Source organism: Cetorhinus maximus, chromosome 29, assembly GCF_964194155.1.
Source record: "Cetorhinus maximus chromosome 29, sCetMax3.hap1.1, whole genome shotgun sequence".
Lineage (NCBI taxonomy): Eukaryota > Metazoa > Chordata > Chondrichthyes > Lamniformes > Cetorhinidae > Cetorhinus > Cetorhinus maximus.
Window position 1 is genome coordinate 8627554 of NC_135907.1, and position 20902 is coordinate 8648455.

At 46.5% G+C, this 20902-nt stretch overlaps 1 protein-coding gene across 1 annotated transcript; it reads right to left on the reverse strand.

Moving 5' to 3' along the window:
• Window positions 1-509: 509 nt before the first annotated feature.
• LOC144669487 (germ cell-specific gene 1-like protein) lies at window positions 510-20693 on the reverse strand. Its single transcript, XM_078531957.1, has 5 exons — window positions 20402-20693; window positions 3926-3973; window positions 2813-2965; window positions 1018-1129; window positions 510-915 (listed from the first exon to the last, which is right to left on the reverse strand). The coding sequence occupies exons 1-5, from the start codon at window positions 20685-20687 to the stop codon at window positions 636-638; spliced, it is 879 nt and encodes a 292-aa protein (XP_078388083.1). The 5' UTR covers window positions 20688-20693; the 3' UTR covers window positions 510-635.
• Window positions 20694-20902: the final 209 nt, after the last annotated feature.

A 20902-nucleotide genomic window follows, 5' to 3' on the forward strand; every position in this document is an offset into this window, starting at 1 on the left:
GAACAAGAGAAATAAGTGAACCTATCCTCCACACTAGGCTCAGTCCCCTCCCTCGCACTCTCTACTTGTTTAATTCCTTCTCTCGCAGCCTCTATTCATCTTCTCCCCTCACACCTGATACGCTGCCCTCCCTAGTGCTGACAACGTCTCCATCCATATTCCCTGTAGAATCCATTTTAACATTTATTTGACCAACGCTAACTGATTTTCCCAGAGTCTAGCTCACAAAACTGAACTAGTTGTTACTTTGGTAATAAGTTCGGTGACCAGAGGGCCATCAGAAAGGCTCAAAGAGTTCTGAAGGTTCGGTAAAACCTCACTCCTATACTGTGGGCGCCCTGGGGCAGCAGCCTACCTCTTACCGATTCCCTATCAATCAATACATCAAAATCAATGATCCAGTCAACCACATCCAGCCGACTACTGCTGCTGCTGCTGAGTCACACTCAGTGATTGAGCCTTTCACTGACTCTGACGAAATGGAGCTCAACACCAAACTCCAGGAGGGATCACTGTGCCCACAGCTCAGGTTGTTTATTGGAAAATGGTTTTACATTGACATTGTTTCGAGGGAAACTACATCACATCAAAAAAAGAAATCAGCCTGGATAAGGGGTTGCAGACTCCAAGCTGCATTAGCAGTGTTCATCCCCCAGGGACTCGGCAATGTCAGGCTCGTCTGCAGCTGATCTGCTGCTTATCAGGAGGTTCGGAGCCGGATTGGAAAAGACTTCAACAGAGCTGGAAATTGACTGGCTGGAACACCCTGGAAAATAATACAGCTCCTCGGGCCTCCGCTTCAAACTGTGTTTGCAGATTTTCTGTGATTGGTGGAATTCAAGGACTGTCTTGGTGTAGATGTTCAGAGCAGTGACTGAGGAAGCCATGCAGAATGTGAAGGAGATCCAAGCCAAGCTGCAAAACAGCAGGAGGTTATCGACAGTACAGTAGGTGAGGTCACAAACAAACAATGAAAAATTCCCTCCACTTCCCTTCCCTGTAAGCTGATGTACTCACTAGAAGGACCAGCCAAAGTCCCAGTGATGGGGTCTCCAGTCCTCTGGCCCTTGACTCGCTGTCACTTGGAAAACTTGCGTGTACATCATATGGGCGACCATTCCCAGCAGGCCTGAGAATAAATGAATAACATCACACTGACACACCCACACTGCACCCTCCCACACTGACACACACATTAACATTTTCACACACCGACACACCCACACTGCACCCTCCCACACTGACACACACATTAACATTTTCACACACCGACACACCCACACTGCACCCTCCCACACTGACACACACATTAACATTTTCACACACCGACACACCCACACTGCACCCTCCCACAATGACATTCTCACTCATCAACACAGCCATACGGCACTCTGGCATTGACACATGCTCACACTGACATTCCCTCGCACTGCACTCTCTCTGTCACGGACACACACATTGACATTCTCACAGTCCAAGACACCCACACTGCACCCTCCCACACTGACACACATTGACATTCTCATACACTGACAGCCACACTGCACCCTCCCATACCGACACAATGACTTCTCACACACCGAGACACCCACACTGACACACATTGACATTCTCATACACTGACAGCCACACTAAACCCTCCCACATTGACATTCTCATACACTGACAGCCACACTAAACCCTCCCATACTGACACAATGACTTCTCACACACCGAGACACCCACACTGACACACACGTTGACATTCTCACACACTGACACAGCCATACCGCACCCTCCCACACTGACACACACAGTGACTTGCCACACACCGAGACACCCACACTGCACTCTCGCAGTGACACGCTCACACTGACATTCTCACGCACTGACACAGCTACACTGCTGCCTCCCACACTGACACACAGAATTTCAGTCTCTCACACCAGCACGTTCACTGCACTCTCTCACTAACATTCTCACACACCAACACACTCACACTGCACTCTCACATTGACACACGCTCACACTGACATTCTCACACTGACACACTCATGCTGCACTCTCTCACACTGACACACACATTGACATTCTCTCACACACATTGCACTCTCTCACAGTGACACACACATACACACTAACATTCTCACACACCGACACACTGTGCACTCTCCCGCTAATATATTCATGCCGACATTCTTGCGTACTGACACACACATTGACATTCTTACACAAATTGATACTCAAACTGATATTCTCATACAAAAACTGACTTAAACTGACACACTAACACATATATTGATACGCAAACTGACACTTGTATGCAAAAATCACTCACACTGACACACACAGACTCACTAACACACATAATTGCACGTACACACACACATACAGTGACATTCACAAAGGCATAGATTGACCGAGTCTCACACTGACAGTCACACACAGACATGCACAGAGTCACGCACATGCAAACACAGCACACAGTCTTACACAAATAAACACAGATGCACGCTCAACCTCTCAGACACAGTCACCAACATGCAAGCTGTCACACACAATATTTATGTAGGAGTTCTATCACTATTGACAGGAGTGTATCTGTATTTACAGGGAGTGTGTTATTATTTACTGGGGGTCGTCACTGGGTGGGAGTCGGGTGTCAGTACTTACAGGGAGTTCCCAGGTGTATTTGATGGGACAGTGTAGAGGAAGCTTTACTCTGTATCTAATCCAATGCTGTACCTGCCCTGGCAGTGTTCGATGGGGACAGTGTAGAGGGAACTTTACCCTTTACCACCAGACAGTCTGGTGGTTTTAGACGCTCACTTACCTGATAGGACGGAGAAAATGGCTGCAAATGCATTGAGTTTGAGTCCACAGGTGGGGTTTCCAGAGAAGCACAAATCTAACCCCATGAGCAAGAAACTAATGGAGAGCAAGACGATGTAGAGAACTTCAGAGACCACCGAGAGCCATAGGATACCTGCGCCACAGGAGAGAAGGTAAGAATTAGTGGGGTATGGGCACTCAGTAACCACCTGTCTCAATGTGTGGCAAGTGCAGCTTCATTAAGTCCAGTAAGGGAATATAGATTATGGAGGAGAATAATAAATAAAGAAGAGTGACACAGACAGGGTAAGGGACTGAAGGAAGAGAGTGCAGAGAACAAGAAGAGATAGAATGATTTGGAGCTAGAGAGAAACAGGACAAGAGGCACAAAAACGGAGAGAGGGAAGAAAAACTGAGGCGTGGAAAAGGAGATGAGCTGAAGAGCAGCAGCTGACAGAGAACGTGAGAAACAGATATATACAACAAGCCAGAGAGAAACAGAGCTATATCGAAAAATAGAGAAACAGAAAGAGAGAATGGGAGACAAGTCATGAGACAGGTGCAAACCTCAGATTAATATTGAATGACTCACAAATGACAAGGACAGTGAACGAGGAGAGAGAGAGTGAGTGAGATATAGGCCAGATGGTAGAAACCAGGCAGAGACAGAGACAGAGTCAGTGAGCGCAGGCCCACTGGTATCTTCTTTATAACAAGATAGAAACGTGTATTAAGTTTTGTGTCACCTCCCAAGGAGACAGATCAGGAACTGAGCAGAGATTCCTTCATTTCAGTGGGATTTATGTTTTTACAAATGCGTTCATTCCCAAAGTGAATCTTCACAGCTTTTTTTATTGAACACTTGATTTAAAACAAGATCCATCACCAAGAATTCTCCAATCCCCATCCCCAACCCCTCACCTTCCCTCCTCATCCACCTCGCAGCTCACACACCCTCCTCCCCATCCTCATCCCCACTATCCTCCCTCCATCCTGCCTATCCCCACTACTCCCCTCACCCCCAACCTCACTATCCCCTCCACACCCATGCCCCACTATCCCTCCTCCGTTGCTCCAGTCCATATCTCGCCCTGATGAACAAGTGCCCTCTCACCTTGCTGTGTGATGGGGGTCAAATCGATAAAACTCCGACACTTCTCCCCTGAAAAATAGACAGACAGTTATTCAATTTAAATGTGAATCTGCATGCCCCTCTCTCTCCTGCAACCAGCCAGCACAGTTGCTGTACTGGAGCCTTTGTAGCCCAGGATCTTATGTCACTATGATACACCCAGCAGGCAAAAAACCCAAGCTCACCAACTGTCTTCCTGAACTGCTGCAGTCCTTGTGGTGTAGGTGCACCCACAGTGCTGTCAAAGGAGTTCCAGGATTTTGACCCAGCAACCATGAAGAAACAGCAATATAATTCCAAGACAAGATGGTGTTAGACTTTGAGCTTACAGGCAATAGCATTCCCCTGTGCCTGTTGCCCTTTTACTTGCTGGAGAGATTGCGGGTTTTTGAAGGAGCCTTGGCGAGTTGCTGCAGTGCATATTATTGATGGTAACACACTTGTTGCCAATGTGCGCCATGGGGATCTCCAAAGGTAATGGTGCAGGAGAAGCCATTGCAGGTCATTCTCTGGCTATGACTAGAGAGATAAGACTGCAACCGGGTGCGTGCAGTCCCGTGCAGCTGGACAATGGAAAAGAGGAGTGGGAGGTGAATATTGTGGCCAGCTATGTAAAAGACTGCTAACAGGCCGAGACGAATGAGGAGCAGTAGTTTACTAGGTTGCAGTCACATAGGATATCATTTGTGATTTTAACGAGGGCCGTTTCAGTACCTATGGCAGGGGCAAAAACCTGATTTGACAAATTCAAACATGGAGTTCTGGGCACATTTGGGAGGCTAATGCCCTTTAGAAAAGGAAATCTGCCATCCTTACCTGGTCTGACCTACATGTGACTCCAGACCCACAGCAATGTGGTCGACCCTTAAATGCCCTCAGAACAAGGGCAATTAGGGATGGACAATAAATGCTGTGCTAGCCAGCGACATCCACATCCCATGAATGAATTAAAAAATCAACTAACAAGGGGTGGCCAGCATTTTAGTGGGAATATGATCAAGGGAGCAGGAGGTGGGTCTCATGGATAAGATGAGCCCAGAGAATGCAGGAGGAGAGAAACCAGAGAAAGCTGCAAGTTCAGGGCTAGGTCAGATGGGGAGCGGGGAGCGCTAGAGGAAGTTTGGCCCGGTGGTCTAAAGGAAAGGGAGCAGCTGACCAGATGGTTTGAATCTTAGTGACAAAAATCCATGAGCTCCTTGTAATTGTTGGAGGTGAAATTGAATGTGAGGCAGGGGAGAGGGGTATAAAAAGAAGTTATTAGTGGCAGAGTTGGCTATATCTGCGATTGACACAATAGGAAAGGCCAGGTGAGGTGGCAAGGTCATCAATGTGACCATAAATGTAGCAGCCATGTTCATTTGGAGGGAAAGATTAAGGAAGGACAAGAGGTCAGTGAACTGAGTGGAGAGAGAACATAATGAGCTGAGATGGACATTGAAATCACCAAGGATGAAAAGTAACTTGGTACAGAGGCTGCGGGAGGAAGGCAGTGACAAAATCTCATGAGAAATTTGGCGTGGTACTTGGTGGATGATAGAGAAGGAAGGTTTGAAAGGAGGGGCGAGGGAATGGAAGAAGGAAAGATGTTCAAAGGAACAAAATTTGTCAATAGGGAGATGGCCCAAGGTGTGGTTTGGTAATAAGAGCTTCATCGCCATCACAACAGTTTGGATGAGGCAAGCAGATATATCCAGGTGGGGAGGCTTCACTTAGGAGGAAGACGTCATCATCCACCAGCCAGGTTTCTGTCAAGGCCATGACGCTGAAGCAATCATCCACAACAGGATGGCAAATGTCTTGATCACAAGTGAGCAGATGTTCTGGAGGGAGATGCTGAGAGGGCCAGTGAGAGCTGATCCATCGGAAGAGTCCACAGGATGAGCATTTGGAAGAGTGAATAGGACAAGAGGGAGGTTGCAAAGATTAGCCTCCAGGGGCCACGTTGGGCTGGGAAGGTCAGTGAGAGAGTAGGATGGGAACTTGGGATCTCTGCTCATGAGGCAGCAACAAGTGCCTTGATGGACCCTGTAGAGGATGCCAAAAGAGGCACATAGGAAGCTGTAGATTTATCTAAGAGGGAGTCAAACCTGGGACAATGGCAGGTGAGAAAGATGGTCAAGGAGCAGTAAATTAGGTAGGGATTTGAGGGGGCTGAGCACTCGAAGTTGGAATGACAACACGAGAGAGGGGGCTAAGAGGGATAGGAGAAAAGAAGTAAAAATGGAAATAAAAGCATTGGGCTGGGGTTTGGAGCAGCAACTGTACTACATATGTGAAAGGACAGGGAAACAGAAGTTCCTTCAGTTGAAAGGATTGTCTTGGACAGGCTGGGCCTATATCCATTGGAGTTTAGAAGAATGAGAGGTGATCTTATTGAAACATATAAGATCCTGAGGGGACTTGATAGGGTGGATGCTGAAAGGATGTTTCCCCTTGTGGGAGAGACTAGAACTAGGGGGTCACAGTTTAAGAAGAAGGGGGTCTACCATTGAAGAGTCAGGAGGTTTGCAAAATCAATCGTGGAGCAGAGTAATGGTGGCACAATTGGAGGTCACCCTAAGATCCAGAGGTGATGTAGACTGAAGCTGAAAGGCTAGTCACAGGGTCAGCAGGTAACAGCAGCAATGGGGAATGGCTGGACACAGTTACCTTAAAGCTTAGACAATATGTACAGCTATACAAAGCCCTGGTGAGATGCCATCTGGAACACTGTGTACAATTCTGAGCATGGCATCATAGAAAAAGTGCCAAACAGGTTCACAAGAATGTTATCAGGCCTCCCAGGGTTAATTATGGAGAGATTATGTAAACAGGGCAGATCAGCCACGATCTCATTGAATAGTGGGACAGGCTCGAGGGGCTGAATGGCTGGAATTCTAGAGTTTTTTTCCTCTACCAGATGCAGGGGACTAACTCAGCACAGACTGCATTTGGCCTCTTTCTGCCTCCAACAGCTCAGCTTCTCCCTAGATAGACACAGTGAACCACTGAGGAGGCCGCCTTAGGTTTTTCTCTTCTTCCTCCTCTCCTGCAGCTCAATAAGCATTGTGTGATGATGATTGTTTTTTTGGCTTGTACCAATATAGCAGGCAGGGCATGTCCAGCTCAGAATGAGCACACGCTTCCTGCCCATATGGCGCATGATAAATGGGTGTGGTTCCATTGAATTTCTGTGATGTTCATTTAGACTTTCAAAAGGCTTTGACAAGATACCAGTCAATAGGTGCCTGACTGAGACAGCATCGCGAGGGATTAAAGAAAGGATGTGCGGTAAATTAAGACTTGAGGGCAGAGTCTGTCATTTGTGATCACAGCTCTGTTACTGGGGGCATCCCACAGTCATGGGGCTGTTACTCCGTATCATTTACATCAATGATTGGGACTAGGTGTTGCCAGCCTCGGTTGGAAGTATTTCTGGAGACTACGTCTCATGTCCTTCTGCCTCCAACTACCCCACCCCCACACTCTCCCCATTGCTCATCCAATATGTCCACACTCGTATTGCCCCAACCTTCCCAGAGCCAATAGGAAAGTCAGTAGAGGCACTATCTGATTGGATGACTCCTGCCTGTCAGTCAGACTGCCTTTGCCGATATTCCTGATATTTTTATACCTAAGAAACAAAAACAATGAAAATCAAAAAAACACACTTTGTTTTCTCACCCCAATCTTTTCCCGGGGTTTCATAGTATCATTAGAACAAGTCAACATGATTTTGCAAAAGGAAATTTATTAGAGTTTTTTGAGGATGTAATAAGTAGGGTAGATAAGGAGAACCAGCAAATGTAGTTTACTAAAACTCTGTTTTTCTCTCCTCAGATGCTGTTAGACCTGCTGAGTCTTTCCAGCATTTTCTGTTTCTGTTTCAGTAAATGTAGTATATTTGGATTTCCAAAAGGCATTCAATAAAGTGCCACACAAAAGGTTAATACGCAAGATAAGGGCTCATGGAGTTGGGGAATGTTTATTAGCATGGGTAGAGGATTAGTAACAAAAAGGAAGCAAAGAGTAGGGTTAAGTGAGGCATTTTCAAGTTAGCAGGCTATGACTGATAGAGTGCCACAAGGATCAGTGCTAGGGGCTCAGCTATCTATAATCTATATTAATGACTTAGACATAGAGCATAATATCTCAAAGTTTGCTAATGATACAAAGCTAGGTGGGAATAAGAATAAAAAAGGCTGCAATGAGATATAGACAGGTTAAGTGAAAGAGCAACAAGGTGGCAGATGGAGTACAATGTGGGGAAGTGTGAGGTTATTCACTTTGGTCATTAGAATAGGAAAGAAAAGCAAACTTTTTTTAAAAGGCACGAAACTTGTAAATGGTGATTTTTCAGAGAGACTTGTGTCTACTCGTACAAGGAACATGAAAAGTTAGCACGAAGGTACAGTAAGCAATTAGGAAAGTAAATGACATGTTGGCCTTTGTTGCAAGGTGATTGAAGTTCAAGAATAAAGAAGCCTGCGATTATGCCAGGCTTTGGTGAGACAATACCGAGAACACCATGTGCAATTTTGGCTTCTATATTTAAGGAAGCATATACTTATATTGGAGTTGGGGGAGGTGGTGGCATAGTGCCATAGTGATAGTGTCACTGGGCTAGTATTCCAGAGACCCGGGGTAATGCTCTGGTGACCTGAGTTCGAATCTCACCACAGCAGATGCTGAAATTTGAATTCAATAAAAATCAGGAATTAAAAATCTGACGATGACCATAAAACCATTGACGATTGTTATAAAACCCACCTGGTTCACTAATGTCCTTTAGGGAAGGAAATCCGCTGTCCTTACCCGGTCTGGCCTACATGTGGGATTGACTCTTTAATGCCCTCTGAACAAGGGCAGTTAGGGACGGGCAATAAGTGCTGGCCTAACCAGCGACACCCACATCCCATGAGTGAATTTTTAAAAATACATTTTTAAAAAGTACAGCGACGGTTCACTAGATTGGCTCCTGGGATGAGCAAATTGTCCTAAGATGAGAGGCCGAGTTAATTGGGTCTATATTCTCTGAACTTTAGGACCATGAGAGATGACCACATTGAAACATTCAAGATTACGAAGGGGCTTGATGGGGTAAATACTGAGAGGTTGTTTCCCCCTGGCTGGGGAATCTAGAACAAGAGAGCACAGCCTCGGGATAAGGCGCCGATCATTTAGGACTGAGATTAGGAGAAATTTCTTCACTCCAAGTATTGTGAATCTTTGGAATTTTCTACCCCCAGAGGGTTGTGGATGTACCATCAATGAAAATATTTAAGGCTGGAATTGACAGATTTTTGGTTTCCCAGGGAATCAAGGAATATTGGGGATAAAAGCAAAATACTGCAGATACTGGAAATCCAAAACAAAAACAAAAATTCCTGAAAAAACTCAGCAGGTCTGACAGCATCTGCGGAGAGGAATACAGTTAACATTTCGAGTCCAAATGACTCTTCATCTGAACTAAGAAATATAGAAATGAGGTGGAATATAAGCTGGTTGAAGTGGGGTGGGACGGGTAAAGCTGGGTAGAGGGAGGCAAAGAAGATATTGCCAAAGATGTCATAGACAAAAGGACAAAGGGGTGTTGACGGTGGTGATACTTGCTGAGGAATGTGCTAATGATGACATTAAGGGTAGAAAGCAGGACGAGCAAGATGGCCCTAGTGGGGGTGGGGTGGGGGGAAGGGATCGAAATTGGCTAAAAGGTAGAGTTAAAACAATGGATGGAAATACATTAAAAAATAATGGAAATAGGTGGGGAAAGAAAAATAAGGGAGTTGGCAGCAAAGTGGAGTTGAAGCATAAGGTCAGCCATGATCATACAGCAGAATAAGCCCGAGAAGCCTCCTCCTTCTACTCCTTCTCCTATTTCTTATGTTCCAAGAGGATTACAATGGGGTGTAAAACTGAATTTTATAGAGATCAGAAGGAGCTGGAGTCATACCTAGCATAAAAGTTGATGGTTTTGATTGTTGGAGATCAATCATCTCAGTCCCAGGACATCGCTGTAGGAGTTCCTCAGTGGAGTGAGGAAGTGGAGTGAGGAAGAGGTAGTGTCCTAGGCTCAACCATCTTCGGCTGCTTCATCAATGACCTTCCCTCCATCACAAGGTCAGAAGTGTGGTAAATCATTTCACTGAGATTGCATGGTTTCAGTTCCATTCACAATTCTTTAAAAAATGAATTCCTTAGATAATGCGAGCATGCAGAAAGACCTGGACAATATTCAGGATTGGGATGAGTAACATTTACGCCACACAAGTGCCAGGCAATGACCATCTCTAACAAGAGAGAATCCAACCATCTCCCCTTGACATTCAATAGCATTACCATTGCTGAATTCCTCACTATCAACATCCTGTGGGGTTACCATTGACCAGAAACTGAACAGCATAGCCATATAAATACTGTGGTTGCAAGAGCAGGTCAAAAGCTGGGAATTCTGCAGCGAGTAACTCAGCTCCTGACTTCCTAAAATCTGTCCACCATCTCGAAGGCACAAGTCAGGAGTGTGAAGGAATACTCTCCACTTGCAGGATAAGTGCAGCTCCAACAACACTGGAGAAGATTAACACCATCCTGATGTGGAACTATATCACCGTTCCTTCACTGCCATTGGATCAAACTCCTGGAACTCCCTCCCTAACAGCACTATGGTGTACCTACACCACATGGACTGCAGCAGTTCAAGAAGGCAGCTCACCACCACCTTCTCAAGGGCAATTAGGGATGGGCAACAAGTGTTGGCCTAGCTAGAAACACCCATACCCCATGAAAGAATTTTAAAAAGGACAAAGCAGCCGCTTCATCGGCACCTCATACACCACTTTAAACATTCACTCCTTCCACCACTGACAGCAGTGTGTACCATTGACAAGACGCATTGCAGCAACTCACCAAGGCTCCTTCAACAGCACCTTCAAAACCTGTGACCTCTACCACCTAGAAGCACAAGGCAGGAGACGTTTGGAAATACCACCATTTCCACATTCCCCTCCATACACCTCCCTGACTTGGAACTATAATCATGGTTTTATCATTGTCACTGGCCAAAACCCTGGAACGATCCTGGGTCAGTTGGTTGGGAAGTGTGGGGGGGGTCAGAGGGTCAGTGAGGGAGTGAGGGCCAGGTGGTCAGTGAGGGAATGGGGATCAGGTGGTCATGAGGGTTCGATCAGGGGGGTCAGTTAGTCGGGGGGGGTCAGTTGGGAGGGGTTTGGTTGGTCAGTGGTGGGGGGTTGGGTGGTCGGGTGGTCAGTAGGGGGGTGGGGGGTCGGTAGGGCCGTGTTGTCAGCGGGGAGGGTGGTCAGTTGCTGGGCGGGGTCAGTCAGGAGGGCAGTCAGTGGTCAGAGGCATTGGGTGGTCAGTTGCGGGAGGGTGGTCAGTACTGTAGTCACCCAGGAGTTCAAAGTGGTTTTAGTTCTTCTAACTTTTCCTGGGTAACTATCCTGGGAAGACAGTTGGAACCATCTGAAGATTGCGATTTAAATCTGAGTTTCAGATGGTTCCCAGTGCAGGGCAATTGCCCAGTGAAAGTTTGAACTTCTGAGGCAATTGCTGTGCAATCCTTACCTGGGGACTTCCAGGGGGTGGGAGGGGGTGGTTTCCCAGAGCTTTTTTGGGGTACGCCCCAGTTATGACACTCTGGAACCCGGAAGTTGCAGGTCTTGATCTTTCATGTTATGTGATGAGGAAGTACCGGGGGAGGTGCTCGCAGAGTGGTGTTGTCACTAGTAATCCAGGGACGCAGGTTTGAAACCAGCCACAGCGGATGGTGGAATTTGAATTCAATGAAAACCTGGAATTAAAGTCTAATGATGACCACAAAACCATTGTTGGTTTTTTGTAAAAACCCATCTGGTTCTCTAATGTCTTTCAGGGAAGGAAATCTGTCGTCCTTACCTGGTCTGGCCTACATGTGACTCCAGACCCACAGAATTGTGGTTGACTCTTACAGGCCCTCTGAAATGGCCTAGCAAGCCTCTCAGTTGTAACAAACCGCTACTAAGTCTCAAAAAAGAAATGAAACCGGACGGACCACCCAGCATCGACCTAGGCACCAGAAACGACAATGGCAATCTCAGTCCTGTCGACCCTGCAAAGTCCTCCTTACTAACATCTGGGGACTAGTGCCAAAACTGGGAGAGCTGTCTCACAGACTAGTCAAGCGACAGCCTGACGTAGCCATCCTCACAGAATCATACCTTACAGGTAATGTCCTAGACACCACTGTCCCACTGACAGGACAGGCCCAGCAGAGATGGTAGCACAGTGGTATACAGTCAGGAGGGAGTTGCTCTGGGAATCCTCAACATCAACTCCAGACCCCATGAAGTCTCATGGCACCAGGTCAAACATGGGCAAGGAAACCTCCTGCTGATTACCATGTACCACCCTCCCTCAGCTGATGAATCAGTGCTCCTCCATGTTGAACACCACTTGGAGGGAGCACTGAGGGTGGCAAAGGTGGAGAATGTACTCTGGTTGGGAGACTTCAATGTCCATCTCCAAGAGTGGCCCAGTAGCACCACTACTGACCGAGCTGGCCGAGTCCTAAAGGACATAGCTGCTAGACTGGGTCTGCAGCAGATGGTGAGGGAACTGACAAGAGGGAAAAACATACTTGACCTCATCCTCACCAACCTGCCTGCCGCAGATGCATCTGTCCATGACAGCATCAGTAGGAGTGACCACCGCACAGTTGTGGAGACGAAGTCCCACCTTCACATTGAGGATACCCTTCATCATGTTGTGTGGCACTACCACCAAGTTAAATGGGATAGATTTCGATCAGATCTAGCAATTCATGACTGGGCATCCATGAGGCGCTGTGGGCCATCAGCACCAGCAAAATTGTACTTGAACACAATCTGTAACCTCATGGCCTGGCATATCCCCCACTCTACCATTACTATCAAGCCAGGGGGTCAACCCTTGTTCAATGAAGAGTGCAGGAGGGCATGCCAGGAGCAGCATCAGGTATACCTAAAAATGAGGTGTCAACCTGGTGAAGCAGTAACACAGAACTACTTGCATACCAAACAGCATAAGCAGCAAGTGATAGGGCTAAGCGATCCCACAACTAACGGATTAGATATAAGCTCTGCAGTCCTGCCACATTTAGTCATGAATGGTGGTGGACAATTAAACAACTCACTGGAGGAGGAGGCTCCACAAATATCCCCATCCTCAATGATGGAGGAGCCCAGCACATCAATGCAAAAGATAAGGCTGAAGCATTTGCAACAATCTTCAGCCAGAAGTGCCAAGTGGATGATCCATCTTGGCCTCCTCCAGAGGTCCCCAGCATCACAGGTCAGCCAAGTCGTTTCACTCCATGTGATATCAAGAAACGGCTGAAGGCACTGGATACTGCAAAGGCTATGGGCCCTTACAATATTCCGGCAATAGTGCTGAAGACATGTGCTCCAGAACTTACCGCGCTCCTAGCCAAGCTGTTCCAGTGCAGCTACAACACTGGCATCTACCCGGCAATGTGAAAAATTGCCCAGGTATGTCCTGTACACAAAAAGCAGGACAAATCCAACCCGGCCAATTACCGCCCCATCAGTCTACTCTCGATCATCAGGAAAGTGATGGAAGGGGTCATCAACAGTGCTATCAAGTGGCACTTGCTTAGCAATAACCTGCTCACTGATGCCAAGTTTGGGTTCCGCCAGGGCCACTCAGCTCCTGACCTCTTTACAGCCTTGGTTCGAACATGCACAAAAGAGCTGAGCTTCCCGAGGTGAGGTGAGAGTGACTGCCCTTGACATCAAAGCAGCATTTGACCGAGTGTGGCATCAAGAAGCCCTATCAAAACTGGAGTCAATGGGAATCAGAGGGGAAACTCTCCGCTGGTTGGACTCATACCGAGCACAAAGGAAGATGGTTGTGGTTGTTGAGGTCAGTCATCTCAGTTCCAGGACATCACTGCAGGAGTTCCTCAGGGTAGTGTCCTCAGCCCAACTGTCTTCAGCTGCTTCATCAATGACCTTCCTTCCATCATAAGGTCAGAAATGAGGATGTTCACTGATGATCGCACAATGTTCAGCACCATTCACGACTCCTCAGATACTGAAGCAGTTCATGTCCAAATGCAGCAAGACCTGGACAATATCCAGGCTTGGGCTGACAAATGGCAAGCAACATTGGCACCATGCAAGTGTCAGGCAATGACCATCTCCAACAAGAGAGAATCTAACCATCACCCCTTGATGGTCATTGGCATTATCATCACTAAATCCCCATTATCAACATCCTGGGGGTTACCATTGACCAGAAACTGAACTGGACCAGCCATATAAATACTGTGGCTACAAGAGCAGGTCAGAGGCTAGGAATCCTGTGACAAGTAACTCACCTCCTGACTCCCCAAAGCCTGCCCACCATCTACAAGGCATAAGTCAGGAGTGTGATGGAATACTCCCCACCTGCCTGGATGAGTTGCAGATCCAACAACACTCAAGAAGTTTGACACCATCCAGGACAAAGCAGCCCACTTGATTGGCACCAAACATTCACTCCCTCCACCACTGACGCACAGTGGCAGCAGTGTGTACCATCTACAAGATGCACTGCAGGAATTCCCCTGCTCCTTGACAGCACCTTCCAAACCCATGACCACTACCATCTAGAAGGACATGGGCAACAGATAGATGGGAACACCACCACCTGGAAGCTCCCCTCCAAGTCACTCACCACCCTGACTTGGAAATATGTCACTGTTCCTTCACTGTCACTGGGTCAGAAACCTGGAACTTCCTTCCTAACAGCACTGTGGATGTACCTACATCACATGAACTGCAGCGGTTCAAGAAGGCAGCTCACCACCACCTTCTCAAGGGCAACCAGGGACGGGCAATAAATGCTGGCCCAGCCAGCAAAGCCCACATCCCATGAATGAATAAAAAAAAATCTGACAGAATATTTAATAGGTGGAGCTAACATCAGGTATGTATATGCCGTCTTAGTTACAGTTTTGAATATTAGGGGCATTAAGGGGTATGGAGAGAAAGTGGGAATATGGCTTTGAGATAGAGGATCAGCCATGACCATAATGAATGGCGGAGCAGGCTCAAAGGGCCGAATGGCCTACTCCTGCTCCTAGTTTCTATGTTTCTATGGTTCTGATTCACTGATAATACCCAGGCGTTCTAGTGCATCCACCGTGAGTATCAAGCGGGTACACTGAAGGAAAGTATGGTTATTAGGATAGTCTGGTATAAAACACACATCAACAAAGTGACCTTGGATGAGGCCTTGGTTAGGCCCCATCCACAATAGTGTCCAATTTTTAGTTCCTTTATGCAGTGGGAGATGCAGAATTGAGGCTTTGGAAAAGGTTCAGAGGAGGGCCACCAGATCCATACCTCGCTTAAAAATCTTTATTTACCACGTCGACAGGCTCAGGGATGCCTCTGAGCCATTCTCTTGCTCCTTTCTCATACCCACCCCCTACGCTTTGTGTCTTCCTTTGGTGACACCTCTCCTTTGCCTCACTGGGATCGTCCAGCACCTTTTACCACTTTCCAGCTTTTCCGCCAAACCTATTTGCTGGACATTCTGTCTACGATGCCTTCTGCGACAGGCGCCTTCCAAACCCATGACCACTACCATCTAGAAGGACATGGGCGACAGATAGATGGGAACACCACCACCTGGAAGCTCCCCTCCAAGTCACTCACCATCCTGACTTGGAAATATGTCGCCGTTCCTTCACTGTCAATGGGTCAGAAACCTGGAACTCCCTCCCTAACAGCACTGTGGATGTACCTACACCACACGGACTTGAGTCTCCTCATCCACCAGCATTTGTTCCATTCGACCTGTTCATCGGCCGGAGTTCACTGGGAGATTAAAATCTCGATTTTCTTCACAGAACCTCTCAGACCTGATACGAATTTCCAACATTTTCTAATTTTATTTCAGGTATTTTTTTTAAAGCTCAAGCTGTGTGACCCAGTTATTAATCTTCTCATTTCGTAGAAGCTTTTTCCATTCTTCATGAAAGATAAAATCGGTTAATCGCATAAACACTGACTTAACGTGGAAAACCTGCAGCTATTGCTACCAAATGGAGAAATAGCCTAGATGCATTTAAGGGGAGGCTAGATAAACAAATTATGGAGAAATGAACAGAATGATATGTTGACGTGATGAGAAGAGAGGGAGGTGGGAAAAGATTCAGGTGGAGCATTAACACTGGCATGGTTCTATTGGGCTGAATGGCCTGTTGCTGTATGTTCTATAAATTTCTACGCAATCAAACTTTTCATTCAATTAAAAAAAAACCTTAATTTGCAGATAGACCAGAGGAAACTGGGCCAGATTCTGATAATAGTTTCTAGGATGAACTTGGGTTAGCCTCACCATTGTGTTCACCTGGTGACCAGCAGACATCCTGAGTAACATGGCTAATATGTTTCAACACTAACTGAATGCACATTCAAGGTTTAGGAAACGCCCTCAGATTGCAGCACCGTCAATAGCTCATCCGTCTGACCTGGAGTTTCTCTTCCTGTACCCACATCATTACCTCTGGTGTCAACCCCAACTCCGCCCCCTAGGACCTAACCTCACCCCCCCTCTTATTTCTTCTATACATAGAATCATAGAATGGTTACAGCACAGGAGGAGGCCATTCAGCCCGACGTGTCTCTGCTGGCTCTCTGCAAGAGCATCTCAGCTAGTCCCACTTGCCCGCCTTTTCTCTGGAGCTCTGCAAATGTTTCTTTTCAGATAATACCCAATTCATTTTTTGAATGCTTCGATTGACCCTGCCTCCACCACACTCTCAGGCAGCGTATTCCAGGTCATAAGAATATAAGAACTAGGAGCAGGAGTAGGCAATTCAGCCCCTCGAGTCTGCCCCGCCATTCAATACGATCATGGCTGATCTCATTTTGGCCTCAACTCCAATTTCCTGCCCTCTCCCCATATCCTTTCAACCCATTACTAATTAAAAATCTGTCTATCTCCTCCTTAAATTTATTCAGCGTCCCGGCATCCACTGCACTCTGAGGTAGTGAATTCCACAGATTCACGACCCTTTGAGAAAAGTAATTCCTCCTCATCTCTGATTTAAATCTACCACCCCTTAGCCTAAAGCTATGGCCTCTCGTTCTAGAATGCCCCACAAGGGGAAACATCCGCTCCACATCTACTTTGTCTATCCTCTTTAGCGTCTTTTATACCTCAACTAGATCTCCTCTCATCCTTCTAAACTCTAGCAAGTATAGGCCTAAACTGCTCAATTTCTCCTCATAAGACAAGCCCCTCATCTCTGGAATCAATCTAGTGAACCTCCTCTGAACCGCCTCCAATGCAACTACATCCTTCCTCAAGTAAGGGGACAAAAACTATGCACAGTACTCAAGGTGCGGTCTCACCAATGCCTCGTACAGTTGCAACAACACTTCCCTATGTTTATACTCTATTCCTTTAGCAATAAATGCCAAAATTCCTTTTGCCTTCCTTATTAACTGCTGTATACTGCATGCTAACTGCATCCTAACCACATGCTGCGTTAAAAAAAAAGTTTTTCCTCATGTCGTCTCTGGTTCTTTTGCCATTCATCTTAAATTGATGTCCTCTAGTTCTCGACCCTTCCACCAGTGGGAACCGTTTCTCCCTATCTGCCTTGTCCAGGCACTTCACTTCATGATATTGAACATCTCTACAAAATCTTTCAACCTTTTCTTTAAGGGAGATAGTCCCAGCTTCTCCAATCTGTCCATTTAACTAAAAACCCCTCAGCCCTGGAACAATTCTCATAAATCTTTTCTGCACCATGTCCAGTGCCTTCACATCCTGCCTCTCGATGACATTATCCAAAAACTCGGCATCAGCTTCCCACATGTTCGACACCAGCTCTATCTCACCACTGCATCTCTCTCAACTGCTCCACTGTCCCTAAATTGTCCAACTGCTTGTCCGACATCCAGTAGTGGATGAGCAGAAAGTTCCTCCAACTAAATATTGGAGAAACTAAAGCCAATGACTTTGGCCCCCATCGCAAACTCCATTTCCTTGCCACTGAATCCATCTGTCATGGACAGAATTTATGTGTTCCTTTTTATTTCCTGTGATTAATATGTTAGTATGTGAAAGGAGAGGTGTGTGTTTCCTTACCCTCAGAGTGATTGTCCCAATTTAAATCATTTCCAGCAGCAAGCTTTTTATCAGTTTAAAAACAAAGGAGGTTATTTATTATCACAAACTTGCCCAAGAACTTAAAACACAATGTCTCACTCACTCGAGACACACACACTATCTCACACACAGTGATTAGATACAGATGAAGGTAAAAAAATACAATTGAAATTCATGATTGTCTCGGCCTCTTTCATGGAGACCTGTAGTTTCTTAGATTAGTTGACGCTTTAGTTGCAGTGAATGTCTTGTGAAGAAAAGGATTCTCAGTAAGCTGAGAGGCTTCTTATAGTTGAATTTCCAGGAGGCTGATTCCCAGGTGAACTCGAAGTTGGAACAGCTTGGGGGTAGTCCTTCTCTCACTTTCAAGGTATTGCTGTTTATTACCTTGGCTGCTTGGGAGACTTGCAGCTAGATCGCTGGCTTTCTGATGGAACTCAGTCCAAAAAACATCGCCCAACTCCGCCCCTACTTCAATTCACCTGCTGCTGAAATTATCATTTGTGCCTTTGCTACTACAGCACTTGACTGTTCCAATGCATTCCTGGCTGGTTTCCCACATTCTACCTTTCATAAGCATGAGCTGATCAAAAACCCTGCTGCCTGTGCCCTATGCCACACCAAAACCCCATTCACCTATCATCCCTGTGCTCACTGACCTACATATTTTCCCATTTAAGCATGCCACAATTTTAAAAAGTCTGATCCAAGCTTTCAAATCCTTCCATGGCCTCGCCCCTCCCTATCCTTGTAACCTCATCCAGCCCCACAACCTTCAAGATCTCTGCACTCATCTAATTCTAGCCTCTTGAGCATCACCAGTTTCCATCGCTCCAACATTGGTGGCTGTCCCTTCAGCTGCCTGGACACTAAGCTCCAGAATTCTCTGTCCGCTCTACCTCTTGACCTGTCTTTCCTCCCTTAAGGTGCCCCTTAAAACCTCTCCCTTTTGGTCATTTGTCCTAATATCTCCTTATGTAGCTGAGGGTCAAATTTTGTTTTGGAATGCCCCCATGAAGTGCTTTGGGATGTTTTGCTATGTCAAAAGTGCTTTATGAACACAAATTGCTGGTGATGCTTTTCGTTGGAGTTCAGATCCCAGCCTTTAATGACCTTTCACTCTATCTCGGAGATATCACTGAGGGGGAAGACAGGAAGAACTTGCATTTTTATAGCAACAGTCACATCTTAGGGCACAAAGTTCTTTAAAGGTGTAGTCACTGTTGTAATGTAGAAACCTTAGCAGCTAGAGGGAAGACAGTGGCCTAGTGGTTACGTCACTAGCACTTACCCAGAGATCCGGACTGCTATTCTGGGGGCATTAGTTCAAATCCCACCATAGCAGCTGCTGGAGTTTAGATTCCATTAATAAAATCTGGAATTAATTTATTCTTTTGTGGGTATGACAAAGCGTTTGCCCATCCCTCACTGCCCTTGAACCAAGTGGCTTAAATACCCATTTCAAAGGATATTTCAGTGTCAACCACGTTGCTGTGGATCTGAAGCTACATGTAGGCCAGACCAGGTAAGGATGGCAGATTTCCTTCCCTAAAGGGGCATTAGTGAACCAGATGGTTTTTTACAACAATCAGTGATAGTTTCATGGTCACTGAGATTAGCTTTATAATTCCAGCAATGTAATTATCTCTTAAATACCCACTGTAATGGCCCAGCAAGCCACTCAGTTCAAGGGAAATTAGGGATGGGCAATAAATGCTGGCTTTGCCAGTGATGCCCACATCCCATGAAAGAATAAAAACAATTTGCACACAGCAAGATCCCACAAGCAGCAACGCGATAATGACCAGACCCTTTCTTTAAGTGATGTTGGTTGAAGGTTAAATATAGACCAAGACATCAGAAATGTCCCTGCACTACTTCCCATAGGCAGTACTGAATGTTGCAATGTTGGAGGGCCAACTGAGAGAGAGCAGATGAGGGCCTTGGCTTCGCAGCTTACCTGAAAGATGGCACCTCCGACAGTGCAAACCTTCCTCAGTACAGTACTGGGACTATCAGCCAGGGCTGTGGGCTCAAGTTAAGTGTCGGACTGTCAACCAGCCCAGAATGATCCAGCCAGTGTCGGAGATTGGGAGGAGTTGGACATCGGTGGTGATGGGTGAGGGGGTGGGAGAAGGAGAGACAGGGGAATGGGGGGGTGGGTGTGTGATCTAGTGTCACATGGTCGAATGCCATGTGGTCAGAATGTCACATGATCAAACCTCCTCCAGGCAGGGCTGGCAATTCCTTAGCTCTATTGCAATGTCGGATACAATCAATATGATGTAAAAAAAAAAATAACCTAAATGTTCAGACCTGTGCCCGTGATGTTCTCCTCACAGGATATCCAGATTCCTGTATGGAACGATCGGAATGTGAAGCGGTCATCGCCCATTTCCCAGCTGTACTCACTGTCTCCCCCGCTGCTGTTGGCACCAGCCTCCACGTTCAGTGGGATGGTGCAGTCTGTCGTCCTGATCTGAGTACAGATGGGTTTCGGCACTTTCTGTGTCCCCACGCACCAGTAGGGGCTGATCAGAGCTGTGGCCGAGAGACTCACAGCGAAAAAGTTCAGCACAAGGGAGATTGTGTCCCGGTTCATGGACAAACTGCCCATCACAAACCCCCCGAATCCCTGAAACACAAACAGCTGGGGTAAGGAGTGTCAATTCACGTCGCTCCTTTAAAGTAACATAGTACAACCATTTATAGAGGTTTCCTTAATTCAGTATGTGGCAAGGTTTCATATTTCAGGTCAATGGCCCTTCATCAAATGTACTGTCGGAGGGGCAGCACTGAGGGTGTGCTGCATTGTCG